This window comes from Bufo bufo, chromosome 10 (assembly GCF_905171765.1).
Source record: "Bufo bufo chromosome 10, aBufBuf1.1, whole genome shotgun sequence".
Lineage (NCBI taxonomy): Eukaryota > Metazoa > Chordata > Amphibia > Anura > Bufonidae > Bufo > Bufo bufo.
Window position 1 is genome coordinate 35,929,469 of NC_053398.1, and position 21,445 is coordinate 35,950,913.

Consider the following 21,445-nt stretch of genomic DNA (forward strand, 5'->3'; position numbering starts at 1 on the left):
AATGTCATATTCATCAGTCACAAGGCCCAGACCAGTGGTGGTGAACCTATGGCACGGGTTCCAGAGGCGGCACTCGGAGCCCTCTCTGTGGACACCCACGCCCTGGAAAAAGTCTAAGGTGTACCAATGTGCCTTAGGCTTTTCTTGCCATTCATCAGCGCAGGGCGCGCTATGAACAGCACAGGCAGCGCACTGAATGCAGGGGTGCACCACCAATGAGGCCAGGTGAGGCAACCGCCTTAGCCAGCACAAGGAAGGGGCAAGAAGGGGGGCAGCGGAAGGGCCATGGGCAATGAGCGCTTTAATTGTGGCAAAGGGGTTAGGTTAAGAAATTGGCATGGAGGGGGTGCCGTTTCAGTTTTCGACTCAGGCAGCAGAAAGGCTAGGTGCACCCCAGATGAATATAGGCAGGCTATTGTAGCTAAATGATAAAGTACATAGAAGATATACTATACTGGACTGTAGTATTCAGGGTAAATTTGCATGTTGGCACTTTGCAATAAATAAGTGGGTTTTGGGTTGCAAGTTTGGGCACTCGGCCTCTAAATGGTTAGCCACCAATGGCCTAGACGCAGCTCAGACCCATTCAAGTGAACGGGCCTGAGCTGCAATACCAACAATAGCCACTATACAAAATACGGTGCTGTGTTTGGTATGCTGTAAAAAGGCTGCGGCGCTCATCTTAGTTGATCGGCAGGGGTGCTGGGAGTTGGACTCCCCTCAATCTGATATAGATTACCTTCATGACTGTCAGACAATCATCAGCACTCAATTGTCTTGGTGCTTCAGGAATGAATATGGAGGGACAGTTCCTTCTATTGACATCCTCTTTATGGTGCATCTTCTATATAACCGTATCAAAATTCCAGAATGATACAGTACCCAAATAAAAGTGCCGTAAAGTTGTATAAATAACACTGCCCAATCAACGAACTACGAAATTTAGCTATATCGTGTACATTGTAGACATATGAAAACTTTGGATGGTGGTGGTCTGACTGCTGAGACCCCCACCACCACCACCAATTCCTAGAGCGAGGACGGAGAAGAGCTCTTATATGTGGGTCTCTCTCCTCACTGCAGAGGATGGAATTGGGACGGTCCATAGACTTCTATGGAGCTCATCCCCTGCCGTCTGGATAGAGAATGCGCTATGTGATCTCTTCTCTTGACTCATTCTAGTGATCGGTGGGGGTCTGTGCTTGATATGGTGTGAGGAGGGCGCGGCGCTCAGACAGTCTTCAAACTGCTGATTGTCTGGGATTCTAGGAGTTGGACCTCCACCGTTCAGATATTAATGACCTATCTTGTGGACAGGTCATCAATATTGTATTCCCAGAAAACCCCTTTAATTTAAAATACACAAGCATATTTTTGACAAGTGAGGATAATATCATGATAACGGACTGTTCCTATGTTTTGGTTATTACTGTCACTGGATGAGTTGTATGAAGCGATAATACGGTACCTATAGAAGTCTAGGGGACCCTTCTGTAACTCCATACATATCCAATTTCATACGGTGGCAATGGCACAGCAAGGTTTCTCCTGCTGGCTTCCATATAAATCTGACAGAAAATCATTCCATGTTCCTTTAGATGCCGTATTACAATTTTTCTTCTCTAGAAGTATGCAAAGCGGTATCTCCTAAGAAAGAGAACCATCTCCCCACCTCGTCAGTCGGATCTTGACTCATAGGGACCCACTTCCAATAGATGGCTTTGGCAAAATGGTTCTCTTTCTTTGGAGATACCTCGTTCCATATTTGTTCCCATGGAGCATTGCCAATAAGTCTCCATACCATGGAATGCTTCCAGGAACTCTCCATATGGGACTGGTCCCTTTAGGGCGTATTCACACGGATCTGCAAAACACTGATACCGGCCGCGTGCATTCCGTATTTTGCGAACTGCATTTTGCGAACCGCACGTGGTCGGCCCTATAATAGAAATGCCTTTTGTCGTGCGCGATTGCGGGCAAGAATAGGACATCCTCTATGTTTTTGTGGGGCCGCAGAATGGAACTACAGATGCGGACACCACGTGGTGTGCTGTCCACATCTTTTGCGGCCCTATTGAAATGAATGGGTCCGCACCTGTTCCGCAAAATTGTGAATTGGATGTGGACCCAGAACTATGGATGTGTGAACGGAACCTTAAGGAGATCCAGCACCCTGTCTAAGTCTGCTCTAGAAACACAACTTTCACGTACAGTCAGGTCCATAAATATTGGGACATCGACACAATTGTAAAATTTTTGGCTCTATACACCACCACAATGGATTTGAAATGAAACGAATAAAATGTGCTTTAACTGCAGACTGTCAGCTTTAATTTGAGGATATTTACTTCCAAATCAGGTGAACGGTGTAGGAATTACAAGAGCATATTTTGCTACCACTTGTTAAGGAACCAAAAGTAATGGGACAATTGGCTTCTCAGCTGTTCCATGGCCAGGTGTGTGTTATTCCCTCATTATCCCAATTACAATGAGCAGATAAAAGGTCCAGAGTTAATTTCCAGTGTGCTATTTGCATTTGGAATCTGTTGCTGTCAACTTTCAAGATGAGATCCAAAGAGCTGTCACTATCAGTGAAGCAAGCCATCATTAGGCTGAAAAAACAAAACAAACCCATCAGAGAGATAGCAAAAACATTAGGCGTGGCCAAAACAACTGTTTGGAACATTCTTAAAAAGAAGGAACGCAACGGTGAGCTCAGCAACACCAAAAGACCTGGAAAACCACAGTAAACAACTGTGGTGGATGACTGAAGAATTCTTTCCTTGGGGAAGAAAACACCCTTCACAACAGTTAGCCAGATCAAGAACACTCTTCAGGAGGTAGGTTTATGTGTGTCAAAGTCAACAATCAAGAGAAGACTTCACCAGAGTGAATACAGAGGGTTCACCACAAGATGTAAACCATTGGTGAGCCTCAAAAACAGGAAGGCCAGATTAGAGTTTGCCAAACGACATCTAAAAAAGCCTTCACAGTTCTGGAACAACATCCTATGGACAGATGAGACCAAGATCAACTTGTACCAGAGTGATGGGAAGAGAAGAGTATGGAGAAGGAAAGGAACTGCTCATGATCCTAAGCATACCACCTTATCAGTGAAGCATGGTGGTGGTAGTGTCATGGCGTGGGCATGTATGGCTGCCAATGGAACTGATTCTCTTGTATTTATTGATGATGTGACTGCTGACAAAAGCAGCAGGATGAATTCTGAAGTGTTTCGGGCAATATTATCTGCTCATATTCAGCCAAATGCTTCAGAACTCATTGGACGGCGCTTCACAGTGCAGATAGACAATGACCCAAATCATACTGCAAAAGCAACCAAAGAGTTTTTTTAAGGGAAAGAAGTGGAATGTTATGCAATGGCCAAGTCAATCACCTGACCTGAATCCGATTCAGCATGCATTTCACTTGCTGAAGACAAAACTGAAGGGAAAATGCCCCAAGAACAAGCAGGAACTGAAGACAGTTGCAGTAGAGGCCTGGCAGAGCATCACCAGGGATGAAACCCAGCGTCTGGTGATGTCTATGCGTTCCAGACTTCAGGCTTTAATTGACTGCAGAGGATTTGCAACGAAGTATTAAAAAGTGAAAGTTTGATTTATGATTATTATTCTGTCCCATTACTTTTGGTTCCTTAACAAGTGGGAGGCACATATGCAAACTGTTGTAATTGCTGCACCGTTCACCTGATTTGGATGTTAATACCCTCAAATTACAGCTGACAGTCTGCAGTTAAAGCACATCTTGTTCGTTTTATTTCAGATCCATTGTGGTGGTGTATAGAGCCAAAAATGTTACAATTGTGTTGATGTCCCAATATTTATGAACCTGACTGTTTACATGAGGCTTTGCACTGACTTACACATATCGGGGTAGATAAAAAAAAAAATTTGTAACCCCATAATAGTTCTATATCTACTGTAAATCCAATATAATAACCAAGAATAACCCCTAGTAAAGTGCCCATTTTTTGACATGTTTGCCTACATTTATTGTTCTAAAACCAGCAACTTTTTCCTTTTGATCAATGATTTTTTTCTTTTACATTACACAGGCTTTCATGTACAGAACAATGAGGAACAACATTGTAAATATCAGTCTTTGTAACGCGTTATCCAATGGTTAATATTTGCTTCGTACTTTACTACAAAATCAATATAATCGCTTAACCCAACAGGAAAAAAGTGTAAAATGTGGTGGGTTAGTGTATGTAATGGACATCCATTTTGATCCAAGGTGTATTTATAGCAAATGGTATTTGCTGTTTGTTTTTTCCCTTATTTTTTGTCCATCTCACTGAGGTGATTGAGCATGCTCAGTTTAACCCATTAGGGACCGGGCTTATTTTCACCTTAAGGACCAGGCCATTTTTTGCAAATCTGACCAGTGTCACTTTATGTGGTGATAACTTTAAAACGCTTTGGCTTATCCAGGCCATTCGAAGATTGTTTTTTCGTCACATATTGTACTTCATGACACTGGTAAAATGAAGTAAAAAAAAAAATCATTTTTATTTATAAAAAAAATACCAAATTTGCCCAAAATTTGGAAAAATTAGCAAATTTCCAAGTTTTAATTTCTCTACTTCTATAATACATAGTAATACCTACAAAAATAGTTATTACTTTACATTCCCCATATGTCTACTTCATGTTTGGATCATTTTGGGAATGACATTTAATTTTTTGGGGATGTTATAAGGCTTAGAAGTTTAGAAGCAAATCTTCAAATTCAAAAACCCACTTTTTAAGGATCAGTTCAGGTCTGAAGTCACTTTGCGAGGCTTACATAATCGAAACCACCCAAAAATGACCCCATTCTAGAAACTACATCCCTCAAGGTATTCAAAACAGATTTTGCAAACTTTGTTAACCCTTTAGGTGTTCCACAAGAATTAATGGAAAATAGAGATACAATTTCAAAATTTTACTTTTTTGGCAGATTTTCCATTTTAATAATTTTTTCCAGGTACAAAGCAAGGGTTAACAGCCAAACAAAACTCAATATTTATGGCCCTGATTCTGTAGTTTACAGAAACACCCCATATGTGGTTGTAAACTGCTGTACAGGCACACGGCAGGGCGCAGAAGGAAAGGAATGCCATACGGTTTTTGGGAGGCAGATTTTGCTGGACTGTTTTTTTGACCCAATGTCCAATTTGAAGCCCCCCTGATGCACCCCTAGAGTAGAAACTCCAAATAAATGACCCCATTTTTGAAACTACGAGATAAGGTGGCAGTTTTGTTGGTACTATGATCTTGGCACTGTTTTTATTTTTTGTTATTTACAACGTTCATCTGAAAAAAACGTTCTAACCTGATCATGTGGTATTTTTATAGAGCAGGTTATTACGGACGTGACAATACCAAATATGAAATTTTTTCAGATGAACGTTGTAAATAACGTTGGGCGACTGTCTTGTGTATGGGCTCATTTTTTCGGGATGAGATGACAGTTTGATTGGTACTATTTTAGGGTGTATATGACTTTTTGATTGCTTGCTATTACACTTTTTGTGATGTAAGGTGACAAAAAATGGCTTTTTTGACACCGTTTTTATTTTATTTTTTTACGGTGTTCACTTGCCATATTTTTTTTTATTTTCTGGGCGATTGTCTTAGTTAGGGTATCACTTATTGGGGAATGAGGTGACTGTTAGATTAGTACCATTTTGGGGCCATACGCCTTTTTGATTGCTTGGTGTTGCACTTTAAGTGATGTAAGGTGAATTTTTTTTTTTTGTGGGATGAGGACGGTTTTATTGGCATTATTTTGGGGTGCATATGATTTTTTGATCGCTTGCTATTACACTTTTTGTGATGTAAGGGGACAAAAATTGGCTTTTTTGACACTTTTTAAAAAAAAATTATGGTGTTCAGCTGAGGGGTTAGGTGATGTGGTATTTTTATAGAACAGGTTGTTACGGATGCGGCAATACCTAATATGTATACTTTTTTAATATACTTAAGTTGTACACAATAACAGCATTTTTTAAACCAAAAAAAAGTAAACAGTGAGAAGGCCGCGGCGCTGCTGGAGCGCCGCTGCCTTCTCAAACAGCTGATCGGCGGGGGTCCCTGGTGTCGGACTCCCGCCGATCAGAAGCTGATGATCTATCCAGAGGATAGATCATCAGTTAAATGAAAGTGCAGAATCCCTTTAAGCCTGTACAGGTCTCTGAATGTAAAAAACAAAACAAAAAACTGTAAATTCATTGTACATATTTAACTATATAATTGAGAGATATAGGGATCTTGAAATTAATCAGAAATTGGAACAAAATAATACAAAGTTGTAAAACTTTCCATTGCACAATAAATACTTTAAATTTACATAAAACAAAATCTCCTGTTATATTTTTAGTCAAGGCTTAGTTACAACCTAGTCTCCGGCAATGAGATCTTCGAGGTCCTTTTGGGCTGATTTCTCCAGATGATGTCAACCTGGTGGATTACACAACGGTGTATCATGCCTATCATTTGAGGTAAGTCATAACAATAATATATGCAGCAGGGGCGTCGCTAGGTCAAAACATTCGGGGCTGGAGCCCCGGATGTTTTGTCCAGTGCCCCGAATGTTTATGCTGGTAGGATTTTTTATTTTTATTAGGCTATTCCTAGCCATCTGGGCAATCCCACAGATCATCCCCCAACCCCCCTTGTACTTGTTCCGCTACTTGCAGGCTGGGCTGGCATGAGTTCAGAACTTCAGTCACTTCGGTCCGCAATTCTGTTCTGCGAAGCGTGATCCCGCGAGACCCGCCGCGGGAGGTCAAGGGTTTCGCGGGATCATGCGCCACAGAACAGAATTGCGGACCGAAGTGACTGAAGTTCTGAACTCATGCCCGACAGCCTGCAAATAGCGGAACAAGTACAAGGGTGGTTGGGGGATGATCTGTGGGATTGCCCAGATGGCTAGGAATAGCCTAATAAAATAAAAAAAATCCTACCAGCATAAACATTCGGGGCACTGGACAAAACATCCGGGGCTCCACCTCTGGTATCTGCACCTGTCTTAAGAACAGGGGTCCCCCATCCCTGTCTTGTGACTGCTAGAAATGGAGAGGTGGTTGTGCATGAACTTCTTTCTCTCCATTCACCTCTATGGGAGTTTCAAAAGTAGTCAAGATAGTTTTGGGCCTGAAGAGAGATGGAACCAGCACCTATCAGACATTTCAGGCATAGCATTGAGAACAGAGGAATATGTGAAGTGCACATAGAATAAAAGAGAATACAGAAAAAAGAGAGACCCTGACGTTGCCACCAGCACCAAGGAGAAGAATTAGGAGCAGCTGCAGGGACGGTGTAGAGTCCCTAATAATGTCATAACGTATTCAGCAAATATTAAATCAGCAAATTGTAGAACAATGAAAGCCGACAAAGGGAAAAGGTGCAGCTTCAAAGCAACTTCTACCCTTATCTAGGATTACACCAAGATTGTAGGGGCATATGGTGGACATTGTCAATTCCCAATATTGTCATCCAGCTGCTTTTAAAAGGGAAGTTGCATCTTTTTTTTCCCTATGATTAACTTCCTGCTGTGAGAAAGTAGTGAGGGCCTCGTATGAAGATGGTCACTGGAATAGCACGAAGGTCTCATTGGTATGATACAATTTGGTCATCAGATCTTGCGGTTGCTGTGAAGGGAATGTGCTTCTTTCCAGAAATCTTGCTTGGATAACGAAGAATATGGCGGTAATGTGATCCGGGGACTAGCCCTTGTGATGTCCGAAATTAAAGTTTTCCTCCTTGTATTGGAGGTTTTTGCTTTGGATGTAATAGCTTACATCCATGAGATGTAAGTGCCATAAATGTCATGACCATGAAGTTAATTAAAACGTTCCCTCCCACCATCAACCATGATACATGGGATCCGTGCTTAAAGGGTTTCTCCGGGAATAATTTAAAATGGCCGCCAACAACCTGTCCTAGAATGTTAGCAGGACTGGTTGCCTCTACTTTCAGAGCTGCCTAGGCAGGGGAAGGGATGGGACCTCACTACAAACTACGTTGTGGGTATTACCTTTCCACTCCCCCACTGCTCTGCTGCTGAAGCTTTTCCGGCCCCCCTCCGGTTACTGTTCCTACTGCACTGGTAATGGATGTGTGACCACTGCAGCAGTGACCTCCGTGGGTCGACATAATTAACGCAAGTAATTGGCGGCAGCGGTTACATGTCATGTTGAAACATCATTGCTGGAGCAGAAAGACAGAGACTGGCAGGGGACCGGGTCGCACAGAAATGGTAAGGTATTACTCCTTTGGCAATTTTACACCATTGTGAACTGTTTTTTAAAAAAGGAATGGGGATGGACATCCTCTTTGAGGGGCCCGGTATTGGAGGGGTCATTATAGGGGTTGGATAACCCCTTTAATCCATACTGTTTTATTATTGAGGTCAACAAATCAAAAGTCACCAAATAAGGTTGATTTTTCTGGGCTTATTTGCACAAAAACTTTTTAACTTTCTGCATTTTTACATCACTCACTCCAGTTTGAAAAGAGGGTAGGAAAGTGGATGTGATTTAAGCTGCAGAGCTTTTTTAAGCCAGATTTATCAATTGGGACTTTTCATAAAGTTGTAAAAATTGGCACACTCTTACTAAAGTAATAGGGTGGTGTAACATCTCAAGGCAGGAGTGTTAACATTAAAGATGCACCAAATTGATCAAACATTAACATTCGATAAATTTGGTGCAAATTACTACAATGCACACTAAGTTTAAAAATATCCCTCAAGCTAATTTTATCTCTTCCTATGTCTATGCAGGGGATACTGAGCTCTCTATCATAAAAGAGCACTCCATCCATTATACAGATATATTAAAGGGGTTGTCAGCTTTTACTAAGTGATGGCCTATTCTCAGGAATGGCCATTACTAGCGGATCAGAGGGGGACCAACAGCCCTCAATCTCGCCAATCAGATTTTTGGGTGTAGCTTCATTGCTGGAAGTTAGCACCATCAGTCTTGTAGTGGAGGGAGCTTGTTACCACAGCACTGCTCCCACGGACTTCAAAGGGAACAGCGCTGTAGTAACGAGCTTCCTCCACTACATGGCTGATAAAGCAACACCTAATAAGCTGATTGGCCGGAGTATGTGGTGTTGGACCCCCGCCAATCAGCTAGTGGTGACCTATCCTAAGAATAGGCCATCACTTAGTATAGGCTGGACAGCCCCTTCAAGGAATTAATCAGCACAGAATGTTGGGTTGAAAAAAAAAAAACGAATTCACTGTAAAAACAAAGTTATAATATTAAATTACAGCATTTCTAGCATTAATTTATTTGAAATATATTTGTGTATTTATGAGATCCAGTTTTAGCCAAGTGCCTCAAGTTTGATGTCCTTCATCAGTCTCATAGATCTATCTATGATCCTCAACATGTCTGCAGCAAAACAAAGACTATTATAATAGCAATTATCAACATGGCCACTTAAAGGAATTGTCCCAGAATAGGTATCTACGACTCTCATTAATTTCCACAGAGAATGAGCGGACACATGCAGCCTCCTAGGTTGAGACTGGGTGATGGTCCCAGCTGAAAACCTTATATCATAAATCATATTTTTATGATGTGTCTTGGACTTTTTATAAAGGTCTATTTCGGGGCAAAGACAATCAAAATACTCTGTAAATTGTCGGAATTTGGAGATATTTTTACACTCCAAAGTTTAAATCTCTTGAGAATTTCCTTAAATCTGACAAATCCCCTTTAAAGGACCCTCTAGCTTTTGTTCTATAAACAACATATGATTTACGTGGTTTATATAAGCAGGCGGGCATTGAGGAATCCATTAATCTGGGCTGATTCCATGTTGTTATTTTATAGAGTCCAAACTTGGAGATTTTCAAACAGCTGAAAGAGGGAAAAATAAGGCGTCTTAGAGCTAGGGCCGGACTGAAGGGGTTACACTTTGTACACATGGCCTCTCCTGGAAGATCCAAGCTGTACACCTCCCCCAACTTTTCTCTTTTTCTCTAAACATTTTTTCCAATACCCATTTTTTTTTACAACCTCTTATCTCATAAATTAGCTGAGAGCTGGGGGTGCCACATATTTGCAGACTGCTGTAACTCTTCCCCTCCAGAGGGCCCAGTTTCTATTGAAATGCCAGCCAAGGGTCATCCAAGCTCACCTCGAGCTTCTCCAACAATATGATGCAGCCGGTGAGGTACTATAAACAGTCACAAACAACCTGAATTCCCAAAAAACACCTGAACTCTGTCAGTTTCGGACAGCCCTTCTGCAGTTATAGGAACACCCCCCCCCCCCCTCCCCAACCCCCATCCTCAGGATGTGAATCACAGGAGAGAATTTACAGAAAATGCAAAATGTTCCTGTAATTTATCAATTCATTTTCCTAATGGGATAGAAAACATCTACCTGGTCCCTGGAGCAGCCTTATATGACATATGCAAAAATGGCGGTTAGGGCCCCATAGTGAGGATTAAACTGAGCTCCCTTCATAGTCATGGGTTTTGCCAAACAGGACTGGTGGTTTTCTCTCCCTCCACTGCCTTTGCATGACCCTAACTGGAGATGGGAGTCCTGAACAGGTTCTTACCACATAATAGTGAAGTAGATGGGACTAACCAAGACTTGGACCTTTTCTCCCAGGGCCCCATAGCAGTTACATGGATAGCCTCTGTGGTATGTACATCCTTGAATTCCTTGGTGATGAGGTCCTACACAGTTTCTCACTGCCTAGTAGTAAAGTAGATGGAACAAACCAAGACTTGGACTCTTTCTCCAAGGGCCCGATAGCAGCCACATAGGTTGGCTCTGTGGTATGTATATCCTTGAGTCTCCCTGAAATTCCCCTGGAGATAATGGCTTGCACAGGTTCTCACCGCCTACTAGTAAAGTAGATGGGACCAACCAAGACTTGGCCCCCTTTCTCCAAGGGCTCATAGCAGCCACATGGGTGGCCTCTATGGTATGTACATCCTTGAGTTTAAGTTTCTCTAGAGATAAGATCCTGCATAGGTTCTCACCACCTAATTGTAAAGAAGATGGGAATAACCAAGACTTGGTCCCAGGGATGGACTAGAAACTTAAAGTGGCCCTGGAAAAAAAGCTTTAAGTTGTAGGGGAGTTTGAATTGAAAGAAGGCAGTGCAACACAAGTAGGCATGGCCAACACAAGCCGAAAGTAGGCAAGGACAACACGATTAAACGTGGCCAGCAATACCATAGTGCAGCACAAAATACCTCCCCAGCTAAAACAAATACCACAGTGCAGCATAAAATACTGCCATGTTACAAAGTTTAATTTCTTGAGGGCACTTGCGGCAGCTGGCCAGGTGCATAAGTACCTGATGCTCCTAGCATTAATTAATGCTGAGAGTATCAGATCGTTATGTTCCTGGCCAGCGGCCGTGAGGAGGGCTTGGGCGCACCCCTAGGCATCCGCCCACAGGGAAATTTCTCTGTAGGATATATGGCCAGTCCCAACCCTGCTTGATCCCCTTTCTCCAAGTGACCTATAGAAGCCACATGGGTTGGCTCTGTGGTACATACATCCTTGAGTTCCTTGACATTCCTCTGGAGATGGGAGTCCCGCACAGGTTCTAACCACCACTAGTAGATGGGAATAACCAAGAATTGGTCCCCTTACTCCAAGGAACCCATAGTAGCCACATGGATTGCCTCTGTGGTATGTGAATCCTTGGGGTTTTTTATGGTGCTTATATGTGGCTCACCTGAAATTGCTCTCAAAGCTCTTTTCACACTGTGCCTGCCATTGGGAGGATTTCCCAACAGAAACTTTGAGTGAAGTGAATTTAATGGACGCTACTAAGTGGCATCCTTCACCCAAAGACACTCCTGTTAAAAAGCATATACCGCCCAGTGTACAATTCATTGTTTTTATTTTTTTTACTGGTTACTTCCATAGGTAATAGAGAATTCTGCCGTGCTATTCCATGCAGTACAAAGATTAGAAAGCCCATCGGATACCACCAAACGAACGCTCTCTTAGTCTCTGTCACTATAATAGAGGGCCTTTCTTAAAGGGATTTTTAAGAACTAATTTAACATTAACTACAGTCTTCCCACGCTGACACCAAAACAATTGCATCCAAACGGGCTATAACTACATACTTCCTACATACAGTAGATGTCTATAAGGAACCAAAGCTCTTAGTCAAGGTAGAAGATGTGTCCTACAAGGAACTACTTCTGAATTTATTTACAGTGCAGATACTATTTGGTAAAAGCCTATAACCTCAGATTTCTGGTTTTCTGATGATTACCTATGGCATACAGTTTAAGTAAGTCTGAGTTTCTTTCTAATGTGTTACTCAGCTGTCAATTTTTGCTTCATGACTCGTGATTAATACAACAGCTTTGACTGACACGAAGATCAGGAAAACCTTTGAAGATCTGTCATCTCACATCAATAAGATATCTGTACCTTCAAATCCATACAAGACTCTGATTTCACCTGAGACAAAAACAAATCGGCTGGCAAGGCACAGTCTGTCCTCCTCTAGTCCAATGCTGTTGGTTAGAGGAGGTCCACCTCTTGACATCATCGTGCACAGTTTACGTACTGGATTTCTAGTAGATAAGGTGCGGTGCAGGAAGCATACCATGCAGAAACAAAGAAGTCATGCGCTTCCATCTACAGCCATATTTATAAGCTTTGAGGAAGTATCCACCTGTCGCCTAACACCCTAGGGCCCCTTGCTACGGAGCGGTAAACTTGCCACATGTTACCGTATGGTGCTTCCACGCGGAATCCGTTCCTTATTCTCTGCATGGCATCTGAAGGAACATGGCATTACTTTTCCATATGAGTTCAACAGAAGAACCCACCATGTCCCTTTATATAAAACCTTATTCATATCCACCATTGGGCCTCACTTTTATGTCTGCCGTATTACAGTGGTGTGTATGAGCCCTTACAAAAACATTAGGAATGTCCAAATTATAGGTTACATTTTATTCCCTTTCCCATATCATTACTGTTACGGCATTATTGTTCGGCTGCCGGGGTTATACTATGAAGTATGAAGAACTGCTGTAATGCCATTCCTTGGCAACTCCACCAGTTGGGCCAAAGAGCCTAGATGCGGGTAAACTAGAAGGAAGGTTAGACCTTTTTTGACCAAAGTAAAAAAAAAAAAAGTGTCTATTTTCCCTATATAAATATGAAAGAGAGAGGTGGAACAAGGGATCCTACTGTCAAATGCCGGAGTCAAACTTCTCCACTAATGAAAGGAATCCCTCAAATTACAAAACTGAAGAAACCGTTTAATGAGGACCTGTTACTCCTGACATGTCTGTTTTAGTGACCACTTGCATTCCCCAAGTAATAACAATTCTGGAGCATCTATTCTTATGACTCTATGCTGTGCCGATCCTCTATCATTCCAACAAGAAGTTGGAATTCTAATTGGAATAACAGAGGAACGGCACAACATAGAGTCATGAGATGAAATGCTCCAGAATTGTCATTCCATGTGGAATACAATTATTTTCTAAAACAGGCATGTCAGGCATGGTGACAGGTCCTGTTTAAGATTTGGTCTTAAGTTGGGGCCAGGAAACATAGACGGCACTAACGAGATGGTTCTCTTTTTCTGAGAGATACCTCTTTGCAGGAGTACTCCGGAAGCAAAGATACCCGATTAACTCAGTCCTACAATGCTGGGTTTTCATAGACGTTCCACTGTAGGGAATATAGGCACATACAGAGTTTACTCCAGACATAACGTTATATCCTGTGCATAAATGCTTAAAGAGGTTTTCCAGGCTTTTAGGGGTCCGACACCCGGCACCCCCACCGATCAGCTGTATAAAGAAAAGGCACGTGCCGTCTCCTGTCTATCTTCCTGCTCACTGCTATGTCTATGGCGAGCAGGAACAGAGACAGGAGACGTCATGAGCACACGGCACGTGCCTTCTCTTCATACAGCTGATCGGTGGGGGCGCCGGTTGTCGGATCCCCGACAATCTGATATTGATGACCTATCCTGAGGATAGGTAATCAATATTAAAAACCTGGAAAAGCCCTTTAAAGAGGATCTGTCCCCTCTCCTCACATGTATGTTTTAGTAACTACTTGCATTCCCCATGTAATATGAGATCTGGTGCATCTCTTCTTATGACTCTGACATGCCATTCCTTTATTATTCCTGCTAGAAGTTTACAAAGTGCCAGAAGTCTGCAGTAAAGGTCTAATAGAAAGTCATGGTTTCCCGTTCTGTACAGGTAAGGCTACTTTCACATTAGCGTTGTTTGAATCCGGCGTTCAATTCCGACACCGGAACTGCCCGCCGGATCTGGAAAAACGTGTGAAAACGGATTACATTTGAATCTTGATCAGGATTTTCATCACAATGAAAAAATGCATTTGAAAAAACGGATCCGCCATTTATGGACTTTTTTTTCACATTTTTAGGGTTTAACATGCAAAAGCCTGATCCGGTTTGACGGAACACACGGCGCCGGATCCGGCGTTAATGCAAGTCAATGGGAAAAAGGCCTGATCCGGCGTTCAGTCAAAGTGTTCAGGATTTTTGGCCGGAGGTAAAAATACAACATGCTACGGTTTTCTGAAAAGCCTGATCAGTCAAAAAGACTGAACTGAAGACATCCAATGCATCCTGAACGGATTACTCTCCATTCAGAATGCATTAGGATAAAACTGATCAGTTCTTTTCCGGATTTGAGCCCCTAGGACGGAACTCAGCGCCGGAAAAGAAAAACGCTAGTGTGAAAGTACCCTAACTTTTCAGTAGTCATTATCAGCACAGACAGAATTACAATGACAAGTAACACCTTTGTATAGAAACACAGGATCCACCATTCACAATAGGTGATATCACAGCTTATCTACTTCCCCCTGACCTCTGCACAGATCACAGAGCATGCCTAGATAACTCTCCCATAGAAGTCATTGGGGGTCCGCTCCTGACCATTGTGTCTATGGCCCATGAAGCTGCTCTGAAAAACTAGTGAAATATTAAAGGCACTACAAACAATAGGCATGGATTTTTTTCAGCAGTTTTCCCATAGTCTTCTCTCTAGTTTCCCACAGACTTCGATGCAACACCTGGAGCTGGTGTTCACTAAGGGTACAACCACACTCGCAGTTGAGACGCGGCCGCGCTGCGGTTGGGTACCGTGCAGCCTTACAGGCCACAGCTGACTCTTGTTAAACCAAGGAGACCACACTCTTTAGTCAGTTTGCATTGTTAAAGGGTTTGTCTTATCTTGGACACTGGGGGCATATTGCTATCCTTAAAAACGGAGGGTGCACCGTGCATGCTCGACCATCCTCCATTCATTTCTATAGGAGTGGCGAAAGTAGCCGAAGTTCCATTGAAATTATTGGGAAGTGCACTGCGTAAGCGCAGCCACCGCTTCATTCACTTCTATGGGGTTTACGGAAATAACCAAGCCAGCGCTCAGCTATTTTCAGCACTCCCACCCACCGGCACCCTCCGGCACGAGCTCGGTTCTAAGGATAGGTGCGAGTCCCAGAGGTGGGACCCACACCTATCAGACATTCGAAGTACATCCCAGTGATATGCCCCCAATGTCCAAGATGAGACAACCCCTTTAGTGGCTGCGAAGCACCTTCAATAACGCACACCCATTAACAATGCATACTGCGCGTGGTACTCGGCCGCGGTGTGGCTGCGTCGTAACGGTGAAACGACCGTGCCATATGGTCCTAATCTTAAAAATGTTGCACAAAATGCTTGTGAAATGCCTTAAAAAATGTGTTATACCAGCCAACCGTGGAAAGGGATGGAGCTAATAACTCCATGTAACTAGGATCCATTCAGATTTCCATTATCCATTTTACAGATTTACTTCCTCTGAATGCAGTTCTAGATATAAGGAGCAAGGTGACTCCATTATACCGAACATCACTGTTCTTTTACTTTAATTTCAAATGGAATTAAGAGTCCAAAACGCGCAGGTCTCATGGTGTTACAATCGTGAGGGCCAGCCTTACACTAGATGGTGCCCTGTACTCTACCATCTGTTGGTGCATACCTATCCCCATATCGGGCACTGTCCAAGGCTAAATCACAGTTTTTGCCTTTTTTATGCTTTTTTGGTACCTTGTTTTACATGCCTTTTTTGGGTTGTTTTCTTGTGGGAAAAGAGACAACTTTACGTGTCAGCTAAAAATCTATGGGACTATAAAACACAAGACACCCATGCAATTTTTTACTATTGGAATTTTTTCAATATAGGTGGGTTTTTTTTATGTCCGCTGATTTTTTAAAATTTTTTTTTTATTTTAAAGCAGCATTATTTCAGGTGTTTTTCCATCCTTCTGTATAGAGAAAAAGATATCTGAAAAAAGCAGTGCAAGCAATTCTGAAGAGAAAAACGCCACTAAAAAGGGTCATAAAAATGCATCTGATGTACATGTGTGCAGAAGTGATGGTCACCCCTGGACCCTGGTGCCTCAGTGGGCCCACAGCGCCCTTTGCCATGTAAGAATGCATCGGTATTACAACTGGTACATGATAGGGTGGTAAGAGATTTGCACTGGGGCCTAGGGGCTTCAAATAATGCCTCCGTTCAAGGGGAACTGCTACGGATTTTGTCAGCATGTGTTTTACACCCATTAACCAATGAGAAATAGCTATAAAAAAAACTATCCCATGGTATCTAATCAGATTGCTTCTTTCATTGTAAAAATGGCCTCTGGAAAATAAGAACTGTGTTCTGATTGGTTGCCATGGGCAACTGTTCTACTTTTCTTTGGTGGCAGCTTGGATAACTCTCACCCAATGGAGGAGGTTTATTAAAACTAGTGTAAAGGGAATGTTCAGATGTTTCACATAGCAACCAATGAAGTTTAATGTCCTTGGAATATAAAAAGCAATGACCGGTTGCTATGGAAACCTCCTTTGTGCTAGGTTTGTAAGCGTCCCAATGTGTTTTCATATCTAGGGGTGAGGCGCACATAACTTTCTCCAGAGGAACTTTCCAAGTCAAATTTCACCTGTACAGATAAAGCACTACACAGATAAATACAGTACAATTCATTTAAACCTGGACCTGATGGTCCAGAATCTCTACTAGTATATATAATACTAGCATTTGGGTCTGTCTCTCTGGAAGTCCTCTTCCCTTAAAGGGGTTGTGCAGGCAGTATATAGTGAGGACCTGTCCTTAGGATAGGTCATCAATATCTGATCTGCGGGGGTCCGACACCCAACACCCCTGACGATCAGGCGGCAGCCCATGCGAGCGATACTTCCTTTTCATTATACTGCCGCTGCAAGGAAGAGGACACGTAATAAAGAGGCAGTATCGCTCGCATGGAGCGCCGCCTCTTCAAACAGCTGATCGGCAGGGGTCCCGGGTGTCGAACCCCCACCAATTAGGTATCGATGACCTATCCTCAATATAAAACCCCTGCACAACCCCTTTAAGTGTATGTCCACAGGTGACTGGAATTACAGCGGAAAAATTTGCTGCCGTTTTTTGCTGTGATTCAGCACCAAAAACAGCAAGTATCACATGAAGTTTTTTCCGCAGAAGATGACTGTGGATTTCACTCTCTCGATTGCAAAGGATGAAATCCTCGGTGGAGATCCGCAGCATAAATTGACATGCCGCAGATTTCACATATATAGGACAATTTGCGCACCGTTTTTTTTAACGCAGTGTGTGGATGAGGTTTCCTAACTGTTCTTTACATGCTGTACAATGCTGCGGGTTTGCCGTGCGAAAATAAGGATGGGTTCACATCGCATCATCCTCACGTCATCTAAGGATACAAAAACGCAGCACACCACGTTCTTGTATCCTGCACAATCCAGTAAAAAACAGTATATGTTTTTATTTTTTAAGTGGAACTCTACTCGACTGTATGGCATCAGTCTGAGGCATCCATTTTACGTACCCTATACGTTAAAAGGATGGGAACAATCTGCAACGTTTCAGTCACATGTGCACATAGCCTAAAAGTAATCTGAAACTATATGATAATCCAGAACACTGAGCCCCGTTAAATTCAGATTATTATTTGGAATATCTAGAAGCACATTTACTAAAAATGTTTAAAAATGTCGAAAAATGGACTTAAATCCGTGAAAAGCTTTCAGCTCAGATTTCTAGAATATTCCTACAACACATAGCCCATTCAAGTGAAGACAATGGAACTTGCGCATTGAGCCACATCTATAGATCCTTCATGTATACACAGCGAGGGCGTTGAGTCAGTACTGGCGGCGGCGCTTTTACAAAATGGCGCACTCTTCACCTGCCATATTCCATGCAATGCCTCTTGATTCAGCGCCCCGCTACAATAGTCTCATAGACATGATGATGTCAACTATAGCCTGTCATTCCTATGGGCCAGTCAATACATAGCTAATCACTCTGATAAATACACTGGCATTTAATGAGGCTAGACAATGTTAAAAAAAAAAAAAGGCGCCACCAGCAGGTGCCCGATATGGTGAACACATCAAGCAAAATTTTTTCATGGTACGTTTTCGTTTTTAAGAGTGCAAAGTGTTCATAGAGATGTATTGTATATAACAAAGCAAGTTGTGTGCTGTGTTATAAGACAGGTGCATACAGGTGGCCCATACCCAAATAACAAACCCATTATCATATATATATATATATATATATATATATTATATATATAAAAATATATATCAAGATATCATTATATTTTTGACACCATTTTTATTAGATTGAAAAATTCTATTTACATATTATTTAGAAATTTCTATATATTCTTTGTAATTTTTTAGTTATAATTTTATTGTTTAGGAAATAAAATGTATTTATACTGTATATGTGTGTATAAATATACCGTACATTTATATATGCTGTTTATATGTATGTATATATATCATATTTTTTTTCAGATATTTAGTTATAATTTATTTATATTAATAACAATAATTTATTATTATAAATAATATTATTGACTGTTTAATTCTAGATTTTTTTTTTTCAAGAGAAACCCCCTCCCCCCCAAAAAAACAACAAAAAATTTTAAAAAAAATCGCCCTGTTTTCATGATGAAGTGCAAAATGAACAGTAATGTGAGTACAAATTACATTTCAAAATTGCAGTGATTTTGCACACATGCATTTATTATAAGCAACAACATATTCTTGCCAATAACAAATTTTCTCCAGATTTAAAAAAAAATAACATTTAAAAAAATTCCCATATGAGTACACTTAGCACTGGGTTTATTCGCTTTCATTGCTGAGAAAACGGAATTTTCCAAGAACGTACATTATGGAATCGAATACAAATCCACCTTGCAATCTGGGAAGACTGGAAAAACAAAGGTGAGATCCTACCACATGTTTTCTTTTGAAGTGGTGGCCATTTTTTTTTTTTATCTAATGAAATCGACAAAGCAGCAGATGAACCTTTTTAATACATAACTTAGCCATAATAACAGTCTAAAAGCATATACTATAGGTAAGAAACCATGAAAAAGGAAAAGTTACATAAAAAAATTATATCTTGAGTAGATATATCGATCTTAAGACTAATCTGCTCTAAAGAATGTCACTACTTCCATTATGAATTTAAACTTTTAAAAGGAAGCCATATAAAATTGGTTGTTCCTCACATTCCTTCGAACTATTATGCGGAACAGAATTGACATAAGATTTTCACCATCATTCGCTCTTGTGAGAGTAATCTCAGTCATGTACGGTTGGTCATGGCGAATATCATAAAAGGCGGCTGTGTATGTTAGGTGTGATATATGTATTATTATCTGAGTCGCTGTGCTTGTCCTTCGAGAGCATGACCACAAATGTCCCCAGGTGTATTGCGTTACACTGAACTATGACCATGTGAGAAAGATAAAGATATGTCCTTGAAGAACAAATTACATTACGTGGCCATAGGTGTGATTTGCCACTTGGATTGATGATCTTTAGGACGAACGGAAATGTGTTTCATCGGTACAAAAGTTTACCATAAATTAGTTCTTGGGGACTACTACTGACATAGACCAAGACTTTTGCCTGTTGGTCATTCTGTAGGACAATATCTCTCCATAAATTGTTCTACCAGGCACATGGTCTGATGTTTTAGGCATTTTTAATCGTTTGTGTCCTTATGCTTATCTATAAAGTGAAGACGCTTGTATCTCATGAGAGGAACCTGAAGAAGGTGTCTCCACTATAACATTTAAGCTCATTGTGAGCAGTCACCATGTTTAGGTCTACAGATTTTATCCACAGACACTCAATGCCATTGTCCTTACCTTCAAAGAAGCGTTGTAAAGCCTCTGTCTCATCCACAACTTCCATGGCTCTGTCCTAGAGGTTATCCCACAGTCCTAGGAGTGTACAGTCCAAACTGCCATGAAGCTACAGCTCATTAGCCTTGCCCAGAACCAGGCAGCAGATATTTTCAGGAAAGGTGTGAGACTGCTGACAGTAGGTTACACAGGTCACACTAGACCACGCTACAGAAAAGGATCAATGCAAGGATCTCAGCTGTCCACTGACACTCTTCTCCCAGGGATGGGACCCTCTGCTTCCAGGGAAGGACTTCTCCTCTTACTCCAAACTTTTTGTCCTCAAAACACACACTGGAAAATGTCCATGCAGGACACTGAGCATGACTCTCTCTTCCTCTGCTTTCTCTAGGACCTTGAGAACTATTCTTTCTCTCCTTTCTTTGGGCAGTGTCAGGGTTAGTGTAGTAACTTGTCTCCCTACTGCTCCTTCCCAAGGGAGGATGCTTCCAGCAAGATGTTTTTTTGTCTCCCTCTAGTGGATACTCTGCAATATAGTCTAAAGCTCACATAGAAATGTTATCAGATCTGCATTGGGTAAGTATCTAACTTTTAAACGCTGTGTTATGTCCTTATGAGTCATTGGGGAGACATGTGAATAGGCCTAATAGAAAAACTTGTAAAAAATATTTAAACAGGATAAAATCATAGTATCACTCACAATGTCTTAAAGGGGTTCTCCGGGAATTAAGAAAATGAAAATACTTAAATATTACTTTATTATAAATATATTCTCAAATAACTTTCATTATTTAGGCTACATTCACACGACCTTATGTGTTTTGCGGTCCGCAAATTGCGGATCCGCAAAAAAAACTGATGACGTCCATATGGCATCCGTTTTTTTTTGCGGATCCTTTGTAACAATGCCTATCCTTGCCGCAAAACGAACAAGAATAGGACGTTATATTTTTTTTGCGGGGCTACGGAACGGACATAGGGATGCGGATAGCACACTTTGTGTTGTCCGCATTTTTTGAGGACCCATTGAAATGAATGGGTCAGCATCCTATCTGCAAAAAAAACCCGGAATGGACACGGAAACAAAATACGTTCATGTGCATGAGGCCTTATAATGGCTCGTTTTGTCTGGGGAGCAATCATCAGGGGAAACAAAATGGCCGCTGTCCCATTAGTTCACACAGAACCTGT

At 41.6% G+C, this 21,445-nt stretch overlaps 1 protein-coding gene across 2 annotated transcripts in view; it reads right to left on the minus strand.

Annotated features, from left to right (window-relative positions):
• MYRF (myelin regulatory factor) overlaps positions 1 to 20,709 on the minus strand; it is a 162,696-nt gene extending 141,987 nt beyond the window's left edge. For both annotated transcript variants that reach the window (XM_040409392.1, XM_040409391.1), the window contains exon 1: positions 20,258 to 20,709. In XM_040409392.1, the coding sequence (XP_040265326.1) occupies positions 20,258 to 20,303 (46 nt within the window). In that variant the 5' untranslated portion in view covers positions 20,304 to 20,709. The remainder of the gene's footprint in view (positions 1 to 20,257) is intronic.
• Between the last annotated feature and the right edge of the window lie 736 nt (positions 20,710 to 21,445).